Below are 21,505 nucleotides of genomic sequence, written 5' to 3'. Positions count from 1 at the left end.
TAGATAGATAGATAGATAGATAGATAGATAGATAGATAGATAGATAGATAGATAGATAGATAGATAGATAGATAGATAGATAGATAGATAGATAGATAGATAGATAGAGTGCATCAAATGCAATAATGCAGGGTAAAATGTCCATCAACAAATCTAATCAGCCCATTCAAAAATAGCAAACACCATTTGCTCAAACATATCCAGTGAACCTTTAGTGCAAACTAATGAGCCACCGCTCCCCAGCTAATGCTCGCTGATGCCAACTGTCACCTTTTAACAATCAAATTACTTTGCTGTCTGTTGCTTGGCAGCTTGGTTGGCTTTTCTCTCTAAGTAAACCTTGAGACTGCATTCACCCCTACTCAATTGGATTTTTGTCCTGATGCTTTTTTCTGAAAGGGTTTAAAATAGTTATTGTTGTTAAAAGGGATTTTGTTTGTTTGTTTGCTTGTTTGTATTTTTTTAACTGAATTTCATCTCTTTCCGCCAAATGCCCTATTGCTACACATAATAGACACTTGCAGATCCCACCCCCACTCTGTGTGTTGATGGCAGCAATGTTCCTTACCTGAATGTATTTATGTCATTGTCAATGTAAACTTTGGTTATATAGATGATAAGACAGTACTTCATCAGATGTGGACATGGGTTTCCCCACTAAAAATCTATTATTTTAATGAGTGTTCCACAACAAAAGAATATTAAAAAATATACCCTTGCCAACCATAAAGATATAAAGATACCTTCATGACGTACCAGTGTGAAAGTGTGAATAGTATGAGTCATTTCAAGTATTCTCTTGTAAACTGTAAATTATGCTGGTAAGCTATGAGTGTGCAAAAGCTGCTAACATTTCCACTTTATTTATCTGTGACTAAGTCAATGAAGAAAAAAAGACACTGAACTGTGGCTTTATATGTTCATTTCATTTACTGAACAACCATGCATGTGCAAGCAGAGTAATGGGTGGAAAACCAGGTCTTATGTATTTAAGCCAATTTCAAAAATTCCATGTTTTGGTTGTTGTGTTTTGCTATTGTTGAATTTTTAAAAAATGACAATTTCTGTGCCATTTCTCACAACTATGTACTTCAACATGTTGTACATTATAAAATAACAGCCTGAAATGCGGTGAAGTGAACTATGGTAAGACTCATTGGATGATGTTTGTTTGTTCATAGAATCAATACATTAGAACTGACAGTAATATTAATTTGTGTTTAAGAAGACACACACACACACACACACACACACATTTGACCATAGTTTTCAGACCCTAAGGCGCACCGAGTTATAAGGCGCATTAAGCGAAACAAAACAGTCAGATAAGTCAAACTTTACTCAACTTATTCTTCTTGTTTCCTCCACTTCCGTACCATTAATTCATTAATCTTGAATTCTCTCGCAGCTGCTCTATTCCTATGTTGTTGCAGTATATTAATGACTAACCTCGTATTGTGGATGGATTATCTCAGTTGTTCTCCTGACTGAAATTTGGTCCGATTACAGCATCCTCCCATGAGATTGCATTTTTCCATAACCATCGGGAACCCTCACGTTAACTTTTATCAAGTGGAAAAAAGTTAGCGTTCATCTTCCAGTTTCACTGTTTATGTTATGCTAACATAGCTGTGTCGCTATTGATCACGTAGCACATCATTATGTACCAGTTAACCCAACTTCAGTAACCCTAAAAAAGTCACTGCTGTTTAGTTTTCTGTGTTCATTTATGTTGGAAGTGATAGTAGAGCTCTACGTTTTAATTTTTTCAGAAATCTCTCAGTCAGAACAAGGCATATCATGTTTAGGTGGAAACTAGCGAGCTAACTTCCTGCTAACTTCTAACTCCGTTAAATTTTAAAAAAATCTGTTTTCATGAAGGCCTGGATGTTAAACGTAATTGTTACACCTGGTAAAGCAGCTACACTAATCATTTTATTAAAGATGAAAGAATTTAGACAGTTTGTAACTCTCAGTGATGCCGCACTGTTCGTTTGACTTTGGGACCTGAAAAGGACGGAGTTTTGGACCCAGATTACTCCGCGAGGCTCCTGACTACTGCAGCCGTAATGCTCCAAGAATCCATTAAGCGGTGCGGCTTCATAGCTTACCAAAGTTGTACTAAAACATTTTTTGACAGATTTTTGAGCCCGTGTACCACATAAAATTGGTTCGAGGTCAATAAGCACAACCAGAATTCATACATAAGGTGTTCCAGTTTATAAGACACAGTATCAATTTTTGAGAAAATTAAAGGATTTTAAGAGCGCCTTACAGTGCGGAAAATATGGTAAAAGTGTGTATTTTTTAGTAAGTATAGTTAGTCATTAAAAAATGTGCATTTTTTGTATTACTATTTTTATACTTACTGCAAAAGACTCCTGTGAAAAACTAAGTATATCCCATGATTCAATATCTTGCAGAACCTCATTTGCAGCAACTTGAAGTGAAGTTTCATAAATTTCTTAAATTTGCATGTGCTTTTTCCTGTCCCTTTTTCACATGATCGTACACGCTTGATGTTTTCTTAGGTACACATACAACAAGCTCATGGGCACCAGTCCTAGACCTCTGCCATGTACTCTACCTTTACACAAATTTCTACTTTTTGTCTTTTCATCCACTGACACTGCTAATAGAGTGTTCTTTTGTGAATACTTTTGCTAATTGACATCACGTATTGTTTTCTTTCGTAAGTTCTCTGTATGTGACCAAGTTGTTTTTCTGTGTCTCAGTGAACAAAGCTTTGTGTATTGATCTTCGGTTGGTATGGTCATTTTTGTTGTGCGTCACTGTGGTTGGACATAATTAATCCAGTTTCTGCAAAACATTTTAGCATGCCGTGTAGTGACACTTGGGAAACTTTCAGTCTAGCCATGATGTGATTTAGAGAAAGTCCCTTTTCCTTCAGAATGACAATTGGACACTTGAGACTTTCACTGAGTTCTAATGTTTCTCCATTACCGCACTGCCACTTAGACTTTGCTGTTGTTTCCTCTTTTACTTATACATCTCTTACGCCATGTATCCACAGTTGTTGACTTGCTGATTTGGGCTATTTTTCTCATCACTGTCTCGTAACATCTGTGTCACATTAGTTAATCAGTAGATTAGACAAACAGATAAATTGTAGTTAAATAATTCACAGTTCCTCTTTTCGGTCTTTCTGTTTCATGAGGCATAGGTAATTCTAAGCTCAATGCACATCCTAATTGGCTACAACATAGTGCACATAGTGTTAGTGCACTAAAAACCGTTACTGGGCTTTGCTAAAGTATACAGCTACAGTTAACTTATACATCACCGCTGCTCTGTTGCGTTGCTCTGCTGTACTGTTTAGACTGGACAAAAGCCACAGAGCATGTGTTTAAGATTATTAAACATGGATTTTGCCCTTCTGTCATCCTCAAATCTTCCTAAGCAATTACGCAACATGGTCGATGCTTGAATGTGTGGGTTGGGGTAGTGCTACCCCAGTGTTTTAATGCTGACAACAAGATTAATCTGTTAGCCTTTATTTGCAGAAAACTGGCACCCACAGAGAGTAACTGTGACTTTAGGAAATGGAAGCTGTTAGCTATCGTGCTGGCTTTGGAAGATTGAAAGCACTGGAGGGTGCAAGGCAACCTTTTTTGGTCTGAGGAGTCTGGAATATATCTACTGTGTCAAGAGACCCAGCTCCCAGGCAGCCAAGTGGACATTATTTATGTGACTGTATTAAGCCAGAGAAACTCTCTTGTGCACACTCACATGTGACTAACCCTACAACTGCCTCCTGGTGTCAAAGAAGAATTCTTTCCACCTCTCACTTTTCGCAGCACGACTTTCATCTTCCTCATCTATGTAGTCATCTGTTATGTTTTGTTTTTGTAAATCATTTACCGTAGGCCGCAGTCACACAGGGTAAAGAGAAGTTGTAGGGTAATTCTGATTCTAACTGTGTAGTCCCCAACCAGCTGGTCACCTTGTTAAACTGGTTGCCAAGAAGGAACTGCAGTAAATCCTTCTTGTGATTGCTTTTGTTGTTAGCAGCACATAGTTTGCATGGAAGAGGCCAACTTATCTGCAAGCTCTTGCCAGCTTCTCTCTGAACATTAGTGAAACTGAAACATGTGGTTTAAACTGTAAAACGAGGTTGCTCGCCTCAACATTTAAAAAAAGAAAAATGCTATTGTTTCACTACTGCTCAGTGAGAAGTTGACGTATCTTCCATGCAATTACAGGGATTTTATGGCAACCCACTAGAAACCAAACGATTTCAAGGACTTTTTTGTTGCAGTATCCTGTACCTCTTTGCGATTAATTTTATCTAGTGACAACCATTAGCAACCATTTGCCAACAGGTCAGGAAATTCACATTTTTCCATTGCAACTGTGGTAACACACCGTTTCTAGGCCTGTGTGACTGGGAACATATGTATGTAGGATCTTTTAACTGCTTTTGTTCTGTTAATTGTGTCTTATTAACCAGTGTCAGTCTGCTGTGTATACAATGTGTGACCAAAAAGTTCTTCGAATGAGCCCTTAAAGATCATCTTCAGTGGTATGCCCAGACAGCTTCTGGCAGGGCTGTGTTTTCAGATTCTTCCACTCAACTTCCAAACTTTTCCTTGTTCCTTGTGTATAAAATGATGCCGGTGTTGTACACTGTTATGTATAACTAGCCTTTGTGGGCATTTTTGCCTCTTCTCTTGTGTAAATTGCTCCTCTGACTAATACTCATGTAAGATGTTTTTGCTTGCATGTAAAAGTTTGGATGCTTGGCTTTTATCTGATTTCCTGTATGATCTCTGGCTGTGCTTCAATTTTTCGGACCCTTGTTGTTACAGTTAAGATATGGACAATGGCTTCACACAAATATACATGAACAAGTCTCTGATGAGACAAACCCTCCTAAGTGTCATTCAATTTAATATGCTTCAGTGGATGTGATGCAGCACAAGTAAATCGCAAACTCTTTATTGTACAATTAATAACTTTGCTGTCTTCCTTTTCTAAAATATTTCAATTATCTTTTTTCTTTAAGGTCCACTCTTTAATAAGCAGAAATAGTTTTTAAAAAATAAAACAAAAACACAAAGACAGTACACTGTAAAAAAAAAAAAAAAAGAGTTTCATTATGAGAGCTTCTTTCTTATGAAATACAAAACATAATTAGCAGGACGTCTGCTGCGTTTCAGTAGAAATATTAATTATTAATCAGCTCATTAGGGTAAAAGGAAATTAAAAACTTCATTCTATTGAGTGCTCCGTTATATATGTCCAAAGACTCCAAATGCTTAAAATAAGATCTAAGTATAGCTTGTTGGTATAGTCCATTAAGACCAAGCCTGCATTACAATGCTATGAGTCATAACAGCTAATCAATGGAGTCGCATTGATTTTCCTATGAGTCTGGCTACAACCTGAGTTAGCTCATTAAAAGCTGAGTCTGGAGAAAATGGATCTTTAAGATGTTGGAGCTAATGCCACAAGATGATTGACTGCAACATTAATTTCTTTAAACCTGATTCGTTTACTAACGCTTCTTCAAAATGCTGCAAGCTTTAAAATTGTGGTGAAAATAACATGGGTTTTTCTTTCTTTTCCATCTGAAAAGAAGTTAATGGGGCAGCTTCAGCATCACCAGTTATGACTTCCATTCAAAAATAGATACATGCTTTCTTTTTTTTGCCAACAGAGCTTTTCAAGCATCTAAACATGATGTATCTGAGGGTTTAAAAATAAAGTAAGGTTTAGAAACCAGAACATTTCTGTACTTCAGAGGAAAAAAGCCTGGCTTTATCTTTATCCTTTTATTTTAAAAAAACAAAACACTTTGCTAGACCCAAAGCAGCGATATCTAAAGGAGTCATTCTGTATTCATTTATTATTCTCTGACATTATTGTGGAAGAATTTTGGTGAACTCTTCTCTATAAAATTGACTAAGTTGATTGAGGTTTGCGGCCATTCTTTTATGCACAGCTATTTGTGTTCCTGTCGCAGCATTTCAGTTGACTTGAGGTCTGGACATTGGGCTATTGTAACACTTGTGTCCTTCCCCTTTTTGGCCAATTTGTCATAGGTTAACTGAGACCTGTCTGAAATGTTGCTCTTGGGGTTTTTGTAGTTTCTATGAGCATAGCTCCATGGTAGGGTGAATTTGATGGGAAGATCATGGCATCATATGAACAGATACCAGAATTCTCCAGAGTAGCAAACCTCCAAAACTGCTTCTTATGGAAGGATATACATGATTGTACAATTCAGGAAATCAGCAGTATAGACCTTTAATTAAACAAAACTGGTTTTATTCAGGGTTTATACTATGCAGTCAATGTTCATCTTAGATTGTAATGATGTTTACTAAAAAAAGCTCCGCTGACGCATGAGGAAGCTGCTGTATAAATTATGAACCAAGTAACAGACATAATGTCGATTCAAACGCTTCCTCTTTCAGTCTTTTTGCTGTCTTTCTTTCACTTTATTATTCTTTTTCTCCATTTCTGTCTCACACCCCTGACACACACTTATATACATCCATCATTATTGCCTTCCTTTTCAACTTGACACTTGTGAAGCACGCAGCTATGTTGCATTTATAATTATCTATATGTTTAATGGCGAAGACTAAGAGACTGGGTGTATGGGTTAATTGTTGCATACTGTCTGCGTGAAAAAAAAACTCTGAGCACCTGGACATAATACTGATTTATTTCTTGTTAAATATGTCAGACACTGGGCACACAAAGTTATGCTAACAAAGGCTTTGTATGGCATGCATTGGAGGTAATGCATATTTAAATATATCAGGGTTGCTCAGTCACGCTATGATTGCATAGATTGGACAAAAAAAAATACAATGGCTCTTCAGTTGCGGCAACAGTGTCTAACAACAAAACCAGAAGTGGCTTACACTGAAGAACTCGTGGGAGAGCAGAACCCGAGACTAATATCACATTAACCAGGACTCAGATGCATACATTATTCAGCTTCCTCCTTACACTGTGCTCGATATAACATACAAATGTAACAACAAAGATTGCCTTTTATACATACACAAAATAACATACACAAGTGGGATGGAAATAATCCCGTTACTTAACTCATGAGAGGAAGACTTTACTTGAAAAAGCTGCCATGCAAAATCCTATAATATCTCAATACACACTCACACACATACAATTGTACACATGTCTATCACATATAGCTTATTATTCATATTAAATTAGTAGTGGCAGTAGTGGCAGCTTTTCCTCCTTTGTAAGCAGTTAGTGCACAGTCTTCTTGTTCAGTCCGTCTGCGGCATCTCCAGGTTAGTTTCATCTGCTCCCAGACTCCATTACTCACCAACACATACAGCACTGGGTCCACCACAGCATTCAAACTGGACAGTGCAAGCGTACAGGAGAAGAAGAAGTGCATTTGTTCTTCAAACTTGCAGTAACTCCCATTGTGACTCTTATCAAAATTGTTATTATAAAATACTAGTGAGCGTATGAGCAAAAGAATATGATATGGAGCAAAGCAAACTGAGAAGATCCCAATGACTCCAAAGGAGAGAAGACGGACCTTCCTCTTAACCTGGGCGCTCAGGCCGGGACTTCGGCCCACAGTGGCTAACACCCTCCAGTAGCTCACTGCCAGCACTAGCAGGGGTAGCAGGAAGCCCAAGCCTACTCTGAGCAAGTTGAATAGAGCAATAGGCTTCTCCATGGGGTAGGTCTCATAACAACGGTCATTATTGTTGTTCTCATCATGGGCGTCTGTGAGATTATCATAGACCAGCATTATGATGTGTATCACCACCACTACCACATAAACTACGATACACTGCATCCAGGCGTAGCAAGAAGTTCGGTGTGTCTTGAAGCGGAGTGGGTAGCTAACCACCAGACAGCGGTCTACAGAGATACAGCAAAGCAGGTAGATGCTGATATACATATTAGAGTAGTAGACAAAGCCAGCTACACTGCAGGACCCAGAACCTAGCATCCAGCGGTGGTTAAACCGGTAATAATTTATCCAAAGGGGCATAGTGATGATGAAAAGGAAGTCAGAGATAGACAGGTTGAGCAGGAAGATTCCCAGGACATTTTTTTGCCTCACTTGTTGAATGATGGGGCCCAGGGTCAGTACATTGAAGATCAAACCAAAAACAAAGGCCAGTATGTAAACAGACATCAGCAAGTTACTGACAACACTCTCTCCAATGTTAACGCATGTTGAGTTGTTGCCTGTTTCTGGTTTAAAAGTGGAGTTCATGGTTCCTTTAGTTAGCTGTAACTCCCCTGGTTAAAAAAATCACCTGCAAGACAAAAATACATCATTAAATCCATGAAATTAAAATAAATACAGTAACAATTTGTATGGTAACACGACTTCACCGTAATACTTTAAAAACATATAATATAGCTTAGATATTTTGTATCCCCTATTCTATTTCATGGTTGACTGAGCTCAAGAGATAAAAAAAATAATTTGGTTGTCCTGATGTTTCTCAATGTGAGATAGTTTGATTCTGCACACTATATGGTGTTCAGGCATAGTGTCGATGGGAGTCCTCCGCTTCCTAGTATGGGTTTAGTCATGCTGCTTGATGATAACAGTTTGCACCCACGGTTTTAATAGAAAGTGAAATTGCCTCAGCTGCACTGTATGGAGAACACATGTCATAAGGTAAGCTGTCGTTGTTGTGGAAACAGACAGCATTAAGGAACTGATACCTTTTAGATTAACTTGATGTAGAATCTTCTGCACTCGATCACCTGAGCACTCGATCAACATTACTTGTTGTTAATGCTACTTTTTATTAAATTATCTATAAATTGCTGCATTTATTCTCCTGCGTGGTCTAAGTTGCAGGCGAGGATCGCACAGAATGTACAGGCAAACTGATTATTTGCATTTTACAGTAATCACAGATTACAGGTTACTTTTTGTTTCTCAGCACAATAAGAGCCTTGCAGGCTCCCACAGAATTGCATTCTGGGGGACAAAAAAGTTGGCAGTCATATAGTGAGTTGGACCAGTTATTTACAATTTAAAGATAAGATAAGATAACCTTTATTAGTCCCACACGTGGAAAATGTGACGTTACAAACAGATGCAGATGTGACGAAGGTAGTTGTTTACTGCAGCTTCAAGAATGAGTAATGTGAAACTCATGCACTCTATAAATGAATCAATTAATTCTCTCCCTGATTTGAACCATCACACCTGGTCCATCACAGAGCTCTGAGTGTAATTCACACCAGATACATCTTAAAGATTAGCGTAACCCAGCAGAGACAAGAATTTCAAAATGAATTTAATAATAATCCAGTAATACTTTCTGTTTCAAAAAGATAAAAGACAAAGAGCAGGTCAAATAATCTGCTGTGAGACTGATTTTGTTATTTTGACATGAACCTTTCCTCTTTGAAGAAGTCTTCTTTTCCATGAGAGTAAAGCTAGCAGTGCAGTTTCAGAGAGGATACGAAACTATTCGACTGAACTTGGACATTTAAAAGGTGAGAGATTTGTGGTATAACGACAAGGTCAGTGGGCAAGGCATCTGAGAGAACCTCTGCGCTCTTTGTTGGGTATTCTTTGTAATACACTGATGAGTGAGGTTTTTTGGCCAAGCTAGCATAACTGCAAACAATCTGTTGTAGCTTACTGTGACTTGTAACATGTGAGCTGCATTTTATTTCCCATAATATGCATTATCACATAATCTCTTTTATTTATTTGCTTTATGTTTTATCCTTGTAAATTTGTAAGTTGTTATGTTTGTTGTTGTTATTGCTTGTCTCTATTCTGCTGTGTACAGTGTCCTTGAGTGTTTTGAAAGGCACTTTCCTAAATAAAATGTATTGTTGTTGTTGTTGTTGTTGTTGTTATTATAATGGTAATGCTGGCTCACTAACTAGCTTGGTAGAGAAGAAGTATAATTCAATGCAAAGGCCATGAACAGATTCCAGTTCTTACTGAAGGCCATGTAAGCTACCTCCTGGGGGAAAAAAATAAAAGGCTCTATGACTGAAAATATAATTGAAATGATGATGGATCACATTTGCATTTCCTGCTCTTTCAGTTTTTTATGTCCAGAAAAGATAACAAAATATACCTATTTTGCAGACTAAGACAAGTAAGGGGTGCAAACAATGCCTTTTGAACGGCAGGAGGACTTTTTTGAAATACAGATTTTCTAGATTTAAAAAAAAAAAAATTATTTGGAGCACACATGTAGATGATCACATGACACTAATTGTCTTTCTTCATGTCAATATGTGATGTATGAAGTTGTCAACTTTGTTTGAAAAATTAGGTAGTGTCCATAAAAGTGCATAACTTAGCAAAACATTATTATTAACATTTAATAAAGTTAATTCTTTATGACGTTTATATATCCCATACATATTATCGTGCAGGCATAACGATCAGTTACATTACAGGCGTGTCGCATGAATTTTGTGCAGCACGTTGCAGGCTTAACAGAAAATGACTTACATCATAGGGCTTGCAACACATTAATGTGTATAAATGATAAATATTTTTATATGTTTTACTCAATTATACATCTCATCAAAGTACAAATAAATAGAGTTCACTAAACTTTCACTTTTTAAAGTCCAGTTGTTTTCAATGAAATCCTACACATTTCATATGGGACATGACCATCTCTTAACATAACAAACCTAATTGTTTTCTAGTAATGCACAGCTTTAGGCTTTTTGTCCCCCTGTTTTAATCTACTCTGTTTAATGTAAAAGTTAAAGAGTGACAAGCTTAACTGTTACAGAAGGAGGCTATTCGCGCGTTCTTGTTAATGTTTTAAATTCTGACACATTCATAAATAATATGAAACCTAAAAATGGTTTGGAATATATAGTCATAATTGACGACTAATGCATTAAAAATACAAAAGATGCTGCACAGTTAAAACAGTTTAGTGGTTTATTCGGGGTAAATTTGGATTTCCTACAGCATGGCCATGTTTTGACTACAGATGCTAACAGTGCGGTTAAACAGACATGTTAAGATGCTGACTGAGAAGGATATTTCTGGGCAGACCGAGCATGAGTTCAGCTTGGTTCAAAAATAATTCAACGAAACTATGACAGGCTAACTAAGGCCAGAACCTGATTGTACAAAAGAACTCACACATGAATACTACATAATTAGGAATGTTGTTTCAGAGGAACTGTTACAAAGTTCAACTGGTTGTGTTATGGTTTTCCTTTCAGACTGTTTATAGGCTTTCTATTGGTCTGTGAAACTGTGTCATCAGCCTTGAACATTTTTTAAAATTTTAGTTTATCACAACAGAATTTTTTGAAAATGTCCTCTGGTTTCAGTTAATAACCGAAGTATTTATTCATATTTACACCATCAGTACAATCTTATACACCCATTCATTGTGACGATTAAGGGGTTAATGTTTAGTTTGTGTTCCACTGGAAAAAAAATCCACATTAATTATTTTACCAGGTAATGGGAACCAATGGTTAACACACTCTTCTTAATGTAGACCACAAGACTAAAATATTTTTGTACAGATATTTTATTCTTTCCATTTGCTGTATAAAATTTAAGCATTAGGAGATCAAACTTTGCTCGTTATTTCTGTGGCTTTTGCTGATATTTGTTTCCTCTCTTTGTTTTGTTCCCTCTCTCTCTTCCAGGCTTGACCCTGGTGTGTTTATAGGCTCAGGAAGCATCTAATGCTATTAACGTCCAGAAAACTCAATAATAGAGAAGCCATTTGGAGACAGATCGTCTTCAGAGAACGATAATGTGTGTCTGCACGTGCCTGTGTGCAGGTGTGTTTGAAATGGGTTTGATTTAATGGATTATTCATAAAATTTAAAAAAAAAAATGGGAGACTTATCATGACTGCATTATAGGAAAGTTTTCCTCATAAATCAAAACTTTTCTAAAATATTTCAGTTGTTTGTCACCACTTAGGATACTATGACTAATGACAAACAGGTATTCCCCTATTACAAAGATAGCGTTTACCTCTAATGCCTGTAATGGTTCATTTGTCCTGTTCAGGTCCTTCTTAAAAACAATATTTTTTTTTCTTTTTTCCTCTTGCATACATCTTTTTGTTCTTTTGCTGTCTCTATCAGTACATTTCAAATCCAAACAAACGACTACTTTGCACAGCTGGCCAGGGCTTGATTCACTCGTTTTTTCCATCTGAGCCAACTATGTGTTTGTTAGCATTATGTGCTGAAGTAAATCTGGTTGTCATTATGAATTGTTAAGAGAGCAGCATTTTAGCCTTATCTCTAAAGAGGGGGATGTGGTGATTGCCAGATGCCCCCCTTTTAAAACAAAAAGAAGAAATATGCGTTTTAACTTGCCTCCCTCATACCAAAGTGGTGTTTCAAAGGTAAAGCAGTCCACAGTTTCTTCTTCCAGAGCAGTTTTCTGTTGCCCTCTCCAGCGTGCTGTGGTGACCACCGCTGGGAGAATCACAGAAAACATTCAACCCTCCAGAGAATCAACATTTCAAACCTAATTATTTTTGCAGTGGTTACTCACATCACCTCAAGCATTCCATCTTTCCCTTGACAACAGTCCACTGGGTACAAAAAGAAGCCCAGCATATGAAGTGCGGTTTCAAAATAAATTACTACATTTAAGAACTTGGCAAACATAATAAAAGTTACCTTTGAACTTGTCCTTTTCTAGGGCAGTTTATAAAAAGTTTTACATAAATTCCCTCATCTGGTTTCCAGAACTCCAGTCAGTAATGAATGACCTCACCTGTTGTTTGTTGATAGAAAGTTGTATCTTGTAGAAAGCTGTCCAGTGGGTGAAGAGTGTTAGACGCATTCCAGACCTGCTTCAGGTTCAGCAGAGTTCAGTCCAGGAAGATCAGAAAAAAAGCTTCAGAAGAGACTTTTCAGAGCTGCTGACATGCAGCCAAGCCACTGCAGTTCCTCATAATCTCAAATGAACCAGATCATTAACAGCATGTTCAATAGCTACAGATGCAAGAGGTTGTTTTTCTCTGTACTGTGTAGTTTGCTCTCGTTGCTAGTTCCCGTTGACAGCCACAGCTGAAATGTCAGTAAGAAGTGTGGAAGGGCGAAGTACAGAAAGGGGAAGACACACGTAGGAGGAGGGAGGTTTGCTTCTGCACACGTGCGTGCAGGAAGTGTTCAGGGCTGGGCAAAAATTAAACGGTTATAGAAAAGATATGAATCATGCGTTAATGCTCTTATGAGACCAGAAAAAAGTCCCCTCCTCCTCCTCTCCGATTTAAGGGAAATTTGTAACTTATGGGTCGGGAGCTGCATAGCTCCTGTCTTCCCCTTTTACATCACAGTGACTGTTTAAATAGCATCATTGTAGTTGTAGTTCTTAATGAGTGGGTCATTCACTCCTTTTTTTGGTCTAAATGTCTTTTTCAGTTTGGCTGATCACTTTCAGTCTGGTTCAGTACGAGAAAACCAAAATGTGTCAATCACGTCACTGTAAAACACGAAGAAGATAAAGAACGTTGCTCTGTTTCAGATGATGTGAACACTGGGTATCAGCACCGTGTAGGTCTCAGTCGAGGCTGTTCACATGTTTATAAATGGAGTCTGTGACGAAACCTTGAGGTTGCTCTGGTTATGCGTTGAGTGACCATCAGTGTACAGATGTGAATGTTGACAGCAAGAACACATTCCTTACATGACGTTAAGAAAAAGGAAAGGAAAGTAGACGATTATTGAAACGGAAACGATAAATGTATGGAAATAAAATACTCAAAAGGGGAATTTCCAGATACTCTGATTTTCCACCACCTGAAGCATTGTTTCTTCTTTCCTTTGTAATGCTTTGATGTCACACACATGTTCAATAAGTTCAGCTTTTTGTCACTGCATTTCAGCAGAATATGAGTAAGAATGAGTAATTTTCTTTTTATTGGTATTCTTTCTTTTAATTTTTTTCTTCTCTAATAAACAAATGATTAAATAACATTACATGAATGTGTACATTTTCCTGTTGAATTCAGGCTTTTATTGTCTGTCATTTCTAACAGATCCAGCTTTTTGTCTGTAATGTAGTCTTACAGAGCTTACATCACTTAGCAACCACATTAATTGTGTCTAAATACTATTTAAGGCCATGTTGGTGATGTATTATTTTACCTACCTATGCTACTAACCTATTTTTTCTTAAACTCAAATACAGAACAAGTTTATCTGTCACTTCTGCTGTGGCTTTTACACTTTTTTAACGACTACCTCAAGGTGCCAATAATGTGATGCCAAAAAGTTTAAGTGCTGAGAATATTTTTTAAAAGTTGTGCATGTGGATATTAAATTTGTCAACTTCCCTTTTTCATTCCTTAGTATGACACTGATATATGGAAAATTCTTTGCTATTTTGGCAAAAGAGAACAAGACAAGGCAGTGGGCATATGTTTGGTGCATTTCAGTTTCTTGTAACTGTTTCCTCACATGATAGTGTGCTTCACCTCTATCACCTTAAAATAAATCATTTTGTTGGTTTACCTGCCTGTTTTTTGGTAACAAGCATCCAACTTGCGGTCACATGAAGCAGAGTCAGAGGGCACTAATGAGACAGAGCAGTAGGCATACAGTGAATTTTGCCATCATAAATTTTCCATAAAAACTATTTAAAAGATTATTTATGGAAATGTCATTTTAGAAAAACAGTCTTGTATGTAATATAAATACAGATATTGACATTTTATGATAATGGTAGGATTGCAAGTATTTCACACCTCCCAGTGGTTTTTAAGCTTAGGGTTTAGCTTTTGTTGCATCACACAGTGGTGTGATATAGAAAGAGATTTAGTACCTTTTTGGTCATGCATCTACATGACAACCGGAAATGCGCTGCAATTTTCTGTAATTTTGCAAATTGCTCTACACAGTTGATCTATTGCCTTTCAAAATGCATTACGCCTGAGTGCAGGGGCAAACTCAGCAGCTGGTATAGCCGTTTAATGTACTTGATGGCCAAGCTGGAGGTCATCGGTTGTGCAGTCATACCAAGTGGAGGAAAGTGCAATCAGAATTTGTGATCATGTTACACAATCACAAACAAAACATTTCCAGAGCTAATGATGGTTTGTGGGCTTTGTGTTCAGTGTTTACACAGATCGTTATCTCGAGAAGCATGAAATAACAAGAAAGTGGAAATGACTGAAAACTCTGGAGTTCAGTTCTTATTTTGATTGGGTAGCATTATCTCGAAATTCCGCATGCGTGCACTACTTTCTTTTGTATTTAATGAAAAGCTGATGTGTTTTCCAGATGAGGTGCAGCTATAAACTGAGAGTGCAAATTGCAATTGTTCTAGGAGTAGTTGCAGTTCAAATAAGATGACACTCTCTGAGTTATGAACACTCCTGGTAACCTTTTGAGCACACAGCCAATTGCCTCTTGTGGAAAAACAGCACTTTCTCCCACAGACTTCATTAATACAGATAACTTCTGAACAAGCCTGAGAGAAAATGGAATTGCACCCACTGGCTAAAATCAATTGGCATGCATGTGCATGCACCCCAAGCAGAGCTGCAGAACAAAACAGACTCCACTAAAGCTGACAAGAAATGAGCACTGGGAGGTCTCAGAGGTTTAGATGACAAAACGTGCTATGGAAATAAGTAATCAGTAGCTCTTTCCGTATGGAAGCGACACTAATATAATACAAGTTCAAAGATCACATTACACTTCTGAGTACGTTAATAAAGTATCAAGTTGCGATTATTGTTAATATATTTCTTAGTTTAAAAAAAACAAAATCAAAAAGAACTATGTGGTGAGGCGTGGTCGGCGGTGCCAGGCGGAAGCACCGGCACGGCATCCGCAATCACGCCCACCGTGTTTAAAAACACGGGGAAGCAGGGGTAGAGAAGAGTTGTGGTGTGATGAGTGTGTATTTAAAATGGCTTCTTTATTACGCCACTCTCTGGACCCTCCGCGTCTCTATCGCACCACAAACTAATTCTCAAGAAAACTGTCTGTGGTAAAGACAAAAGAGCACACTAATGAGAACAAGATTACATGTTAATTCACAACCAAAACATGGACAGACAATTTTGTGTTATATTAATCTACAGCAGAAAAAAAAAAACCCTGAATGTACTGTTTACAACAGTCACATACCCTCATTGAGCTTATTAGGTACATTTTCTAGCACTGCACTGGCCTCCCTTTTGCCTTCAAAGCCCCCATAAAAGATTTAACACGGTGCTAGAATTTTTCCTCCGAAATTCCGAGCCATACAGACATGATAGCATCAAACAATGATGTGAATCTCCTGTTCCACCGCATTCCAAAGATGCTCTGCTGGATGCAAATCTGGTGATTGTAGAGGCCATTTGAGTACAGAGAACCCATCATGAGAACCCAGTTTGAGATTATTTGAGTTTTATGACAGTATGTTATCCTGCTGGAGGCAGCCATCAGTTGGTGGGAAATATACATTCCTAAATGATACACTGTGGTCATATATGAATAAGCATGGTGGACAATAGCACTCAGGTAGTTTAAAAAAATGTGAATTTGGTACTGAGGGACCTAAAGTGAGCAAAGAAAATATCCTCACCACCACCAGCAATCTGACCAATTTATAAAAGGAGGGCTGGATCCATGCTTTCATGCCATTTATACCCAATTCTGACCCTACCATTTGAATGTTGCTGCAGAAAGTCTCATAAGCAGGCACATTTTCCAATCTTATATTATTCAGTTTTGGTAAGAAGTGTGAATTGTAGCATCAGTTTACTGTTCTTAGCTAATAGGAGTGGTACTCTGTGTGGTCTTCTGTTTAAGTTTTAAGTTTCATAAGGTGCATTTAAGGTGCATGTCAGATTCTGTTCGGCATACCTTTTCTACAACGAGCAGTCATATGAGTTACTGTATTGACAATGCTCCTGTGACATCAACAAGCTATTTTCACGCAGAGAACTGACACTCACTGAATATGTTCTCGCTTTCAGACCAGCAACTATGTCACATTCTTTCCCATTTTTATGTTCCTTTTGACAGGTTGTCCTATGGGCCAAAATGCACTGGATTGCTGCCATCTGATTATTAACTCTGTTAAATAATAAGCCAATCAATTATTCCTCTGTGTGTGTGTGTGTGTGTGTGTGTGTGTGTGTGTGTGTGTGTGTGTGTGTGTGTGTGTGTGTGTGTGTGTGTGTGTGTGTGTGTGTGTGTGTAGACTGCTAAACCTAGTGCTTGCAGGTGAAAAGAACACTTTCATTTAAGAAGCACAAGGTCATTAATCTGGATGCCCGACTGCTTTTTTGCTTTCAGTGGAAACGTTGAGTGAAAACAGAAATATTTTTAAGCTGTCTTCCACCTACTCTAACAAACTAGACTGATATTGCTTGTCGCAGATAAAACTCAATAGAAATGTAATTTCTGGTGCCAGGTACGTCTCTCTGGAGGTTTGGGCCTGTCTCTTTTGCTTACTAAGTGGAGGGCTCTACATGACAGTGCAAAAACAATGGGCTGGAAGATTGAAGCTGATGAGATAGAACGAAAGTTACTGACACTTGAAAGAAATAAAAGGAGGGGAGGAAAAAGGAAGAGTCTATCATCTGGCATTGTTTGAGAATGACGACGGGTGTAGGGTAGGAGCAACAAGGGTGCACTTCTACCAGTATAACTGAGTGAAGAGTACTCATTTCACAATGGGAAAAAATTCAGCGTCTTTGCCTCCATTGCCACAGGGTCCTCTTGAGTGCCACTCAGACTGTGGGGTGTTAAAAAACACCAAAAAAAAAAAACCCCACTGTCTGTGCTTTGAGAGCTGGGAGTACTTTTTTGTGTGTCTCTGGTTCCAATTCCATCATAATTCTTTAGTCCATGTTGCCTACGTCTGTACCAAAGTACCCAGCAGCATATTTGGAGGGGAAAAAATCTCCTCTTCTTTTGAGAGTAAAAGAAATAACAGCCTGTCAGCCTGTGAGTAGAAAACTAGTGGTGCAGAACAAGTCGTCCTTATTCTTTTGTTATGCTTTAAATGAAGCACGTCTTTTTCCATAGACAATCTAAGGCACAGTAATGGCCCTTGTTTTATAAATATATTTATAGGGAAAAAGCAAATAATCTGTATATGGCTGACAAATATTTTAGGACTAAATCCGTATCTGCTCAGGCCTGTGTGCAATTTCTCAGGAAGCAGGTGAAAATGAGCAGGTTCCAGTTAAGCATGCACGGACGTCACGTTAAATAAAACTTCCAAGACAAATACAATGCTGTAGGAGGTTTGTATTATCTAAAAGCCAGGATCATCCTTCAAACAAGTTATACACAGTCTACACATATTTGACAGCTATATAAGCTTCAGGTTATACATTCATAAAACAGTAACTACAGTATGTTCAATGATGAATCTAGATAATGCTACTTCACAGAAACATGTAACACATCGACATGAAAGGTAGTCAATACTTGTACAAGATAAGTTGTCCAAACTAGTTTAGTGACCCACACTGTCCACCCATACACTTACATCACAGGGGAATGTCTGCTTTTGCTGAAAGATGCGTTCATTTATCTGCTCATTATTAACGGTACAAATCATTTCAGTGACCTGCTTGACCTCAGATGGCTCACAACGAATGATAACACAATAAAAAGCAATTTTCAGCAGCAGCTACAGAGAGCTGTCACCGATATACGAAATCTCACGACTGAAAATTGTCCGGTGAGTGGAAGTATTACACTGCCCGCACGCTAGTTCATTTAAACTCATAATGGCATCTTTAATTACATATAATTTTCTAAAAGGCCATTGTGGCCACAAACCTGCAGTAATTACTGGAGGATTTGCTGTCGCCAGATCGATACCTTTGGTTTTCACTATAGAACACGAATTTATGGGAATGCATTTGTGAATATAGATGGCTTCTCTCAGTGGACTCACTTCAGTAATTACCAGCACAGAGGAAGTCTTTTGTTGCTGTAAAGAGCTCCATCACTGAAAAGAGATTGAACTGAATTTTCTGTAATTCCAGTCAGTCCCATTAAAATAATATATTAAAGAAAAAAAAGAAGCATCGCGTTGCTTTTAATTTCGTAACGTTTCGGCTGGGTTTTACTACTGTTTGTATAGCAAAATGTTTGATTCTTTGATTCTTATCTGCACCTGTGGTAAAATGCCATTTCCTTGTTTGCTCTGATGCACACTACACTGACAGGGGGAAAGAACATGCTGTTTTTCATTCCTCTGACAAATTCGGATTTACGGTTCACTCCGCACCTTTTATCTGTAAAGGCACCCTGAACAGATGAACAGGGAATGTGAAATAGAGTTGAGCAGTCTTTATCATAAAAGAAATTCAACAATTCAAAAGATGAAAGAGGACCAAGACAAGCAGAGTAAATGCTTTAAAGGTTTTCTTCAGGCTGGAGGAGAGAAATTGGATTTATAGCTGTAAAACCGAGTGCTCTCACGCAGCTCTAATCAGTCAGACACTTTATTTTATAAAAACCACATGATTCTTTGCAAGTGTGTCTTTTTAGAGTACAAGGCCACCATCCCCTTCTCCCCGCTTCTTTCATCCTTCCTAAATGAGCGTGAGTCCTCCACCTCTCTGTGGTCAGAGTATGCTGACCCTCTCTGTGAGACCTTGCATATCTGCATCCTCCCCGCCGTCCTCGTCATCGGAAGCCTGCGCCAGAGGAGGCGGCACAAAGTGAGCAGGGTATGGCAGAGTGTGTTCACGGGCATACATTTGCCAGCGGCTGTCATCGCTCTCGTGGGTAATGTAACGTTCCCCAAGCTTAGTCTCCAGTTCCCGCAGGTCGAGCCACGTCTGATAGTCCTGGGAAATGACAAACAGGAATAAACACGGTGATGAAATCTGAGTGTCGGGAATCGCAAAGATTTGATCGATACATGTGCCAATGCATTTGTTTGCGGGGGCAACAGCAAAAACAACAGCAATAGCAGCCTGCTTTTCCACCGCTAAACATTTTGTTTTGAAGCAGGCATTTAAGAGCTGTGCAGTCAAAGAAAACACAATTTCTTTAACTAATCCCCTTTCTGTTATGTTTTCAATAAAGTTAAAAACTTCCGGCCTTGAGCTGATATTTCAACGCTCGGATTTGTGTGCATAGACCTCGGCTTTATTGTTGCAATTTTCTTTAAAAGCAACAAATTTTATTGAAGCAATTTTAAGGACTTAAATTGCTGCTCAGAAACTACAGTTACTAGCATTTACCACAGAAAAGGGGGCTTTTTCTTGTATGTTTAATAGCAAATAATAACGGATAAAAAAAAAATTGTAGGAACGATAGAGTGGAACATTCATTCTAATGTGTGCCTGTGAGCAGTTCATTAATATAGTACCTGTAAGTATGCGTGGCTGAGACTTTTATCTACACTGTAGCGTTTCCTCATCTTAACTTGCAGCAGGTTGTTGATCAGGTCAATAGCTGGAAACACAAACACATGTTTTTCAATAAAAATCAAACCACCTCTCACTCACACACACGCAAGCACACAGAAACCATCAGAGTTGTCATCTCTTTATCATACCTTATTTGTCTAGACACTAAACCCGACTTTAGTTGTGGTAAAACTGAAGTACAACTTATCACAGATCAGATTGGTTGCATTCTGAAAACAACATTCAGTACTAGTCACTCTTTGCTGCCCTTTCTCATATGCACTCATACGTTTTATTTTTTTCTCCACTACTAGGCAAAGGTGATGTTAAATAACAATTTTATATATTGATTACAAAAACCAATCCAATAGCTTTTGCAGGTATTGTAAGTGTACATCAACGTCCATCTCACGGTTGTGTTTAACAGGAGAAATCTCCTCTAGCTGATTCCCTCTCTGAGATTACCATCACTGGAGATCTGCTTCCAGGGATTAGGAGGATACATAAAGGCTGCGTTGTGGATCTGGTCATTGATATCTTCATCTTCATTGAATGGGAATGTCCCGCTGAGGCTGACGTACATAATGACGCCGACTGACCACATGTCTAGTGAGCGGTTATAGCCCTGGTTTAACAGAACTTCTGGAGCCAGATAGGCAGGTGTGCCAACCACTGAACGGCGGAATGACTTCTCTCCAATGATACGGGCAAAGCCAAAATCACACAACTTCACCTGAGAGAAGAAAACAGTCAAGAACAGAGACACATGACTGCGAGGCATCTGGTAAAATAACAAAATGGCAGGAAATGTATATGAGCAAGTGCAGAAACCACATGTGTTGCAAACGAGCTGGTTGGGCAAGTGCGTGTGTGCGTGTTCCTGTCTAGCTATCTTTGTGCTAGGGAAACCATTATGTCAATGAAGGTCCTCACTAAGATAGCTGAACGGTTATGAGAAAGAATGTTAAGAGAAAGAAACAGAAACAGGAATCATGTAACCAAAACGCCATTAGCAAGTGTCTGTTACTTTCCTCAGCTCAGATTTGGGAAATCCATCTGTGTGTGTGTGTGTGTGTGTGTGTGTGTGTGTGTGTGTGTGTGTGTGTGTGTGTGTGTGTGTGTGTGTGTGTGTGTGTGTGTGTGTGTGTGTTTTT

The 21,505-nt window shown here is 38.3% G+C and overlaps 2 protein-coding genes across 2 annotated transcripts in view; both read right to left on the bottom strand.

Annotated features, from left to right (window-relative positions):
* Window positions 1-6,305: 6,305 nt before the first annotated feature.
* On the bottom strand, window positions 6,306-13,099 carry gpr184 (G protein-coupled receptor 184). Its single transcript, XM_026191252.1, has 2 exons — window positions 12,743-13,099; window positions 6,306-8,288 (listed from the first exon to the last, which is right to left on the bottom strand). The coding sequence occupies exon 2, from the start codon at window positions 8,243-8,245 to the stop codon at window positions 7,199-7,201; it is 1,047 nt and encodes a 348-aa protein (XP_026047037.1). The 5' UTR covers window positions 8,246-8,288; window positions 12,743-13,099; the 3' UTR covers window positions 6,306-7,198.
* Window positions 13,100-18,210: 5,111 nt separating this feature from the next.
* prkd2 (protein kinase D2) overlaps window positions 18,211-21,505 on the bottom strand; it is a 30,200-nt gene continuing 26,905 nt past the window's right edge. The window contains exons 18-20 of the mRNA XM_026191250.1: window positions 20,817-21,084; window positions 20,312-20,397; window positions 18,211-19,784 (exon numbers count right to left, since the gene is read on the bottom strand). Coding sequence (XP_026047035.1) covers window positions 19,560-19,784; window positions 20,312-20,397; window positions 20,817-21,084 — 579 coding nt within the window. The 3' untranslated portion in view covers window positions 18,211-19,559. The remainder of the gene's footprint in view (window positions 19,785-20,311; window positions 20,398-20,816; window positions 21,085-21,505) is intronic.

Source organism: Astatotilapia calliptera, chromosome 14 (assembly GCF_900246225.1).
Source record: "Astatotilapia calliptera chromosome 14, fAstCal1.2, whole genome shotgun sequence".
NCBI lineage: Eukaryota > Metazoa > Chordata > Actinopteri > Cichliformes > Cichlidae > Astatotilapia > Astatotilapia calliptera.
The sequence above is the reverse complement of the archived record's forward strand: the minus strand, read 5'-3'. Positions and strand labels throughout refer to the sequence as shown.

Bases quoted from the DNA above. Each gene is read 5' to 3' on its own strand.
- gpr184 (XM_026191252.1), bottom strand. From the start codon at position 8,245: ATGAACTCCACTTTTAAACCAGAAACAGGCAACAACTCAACATGCGTT.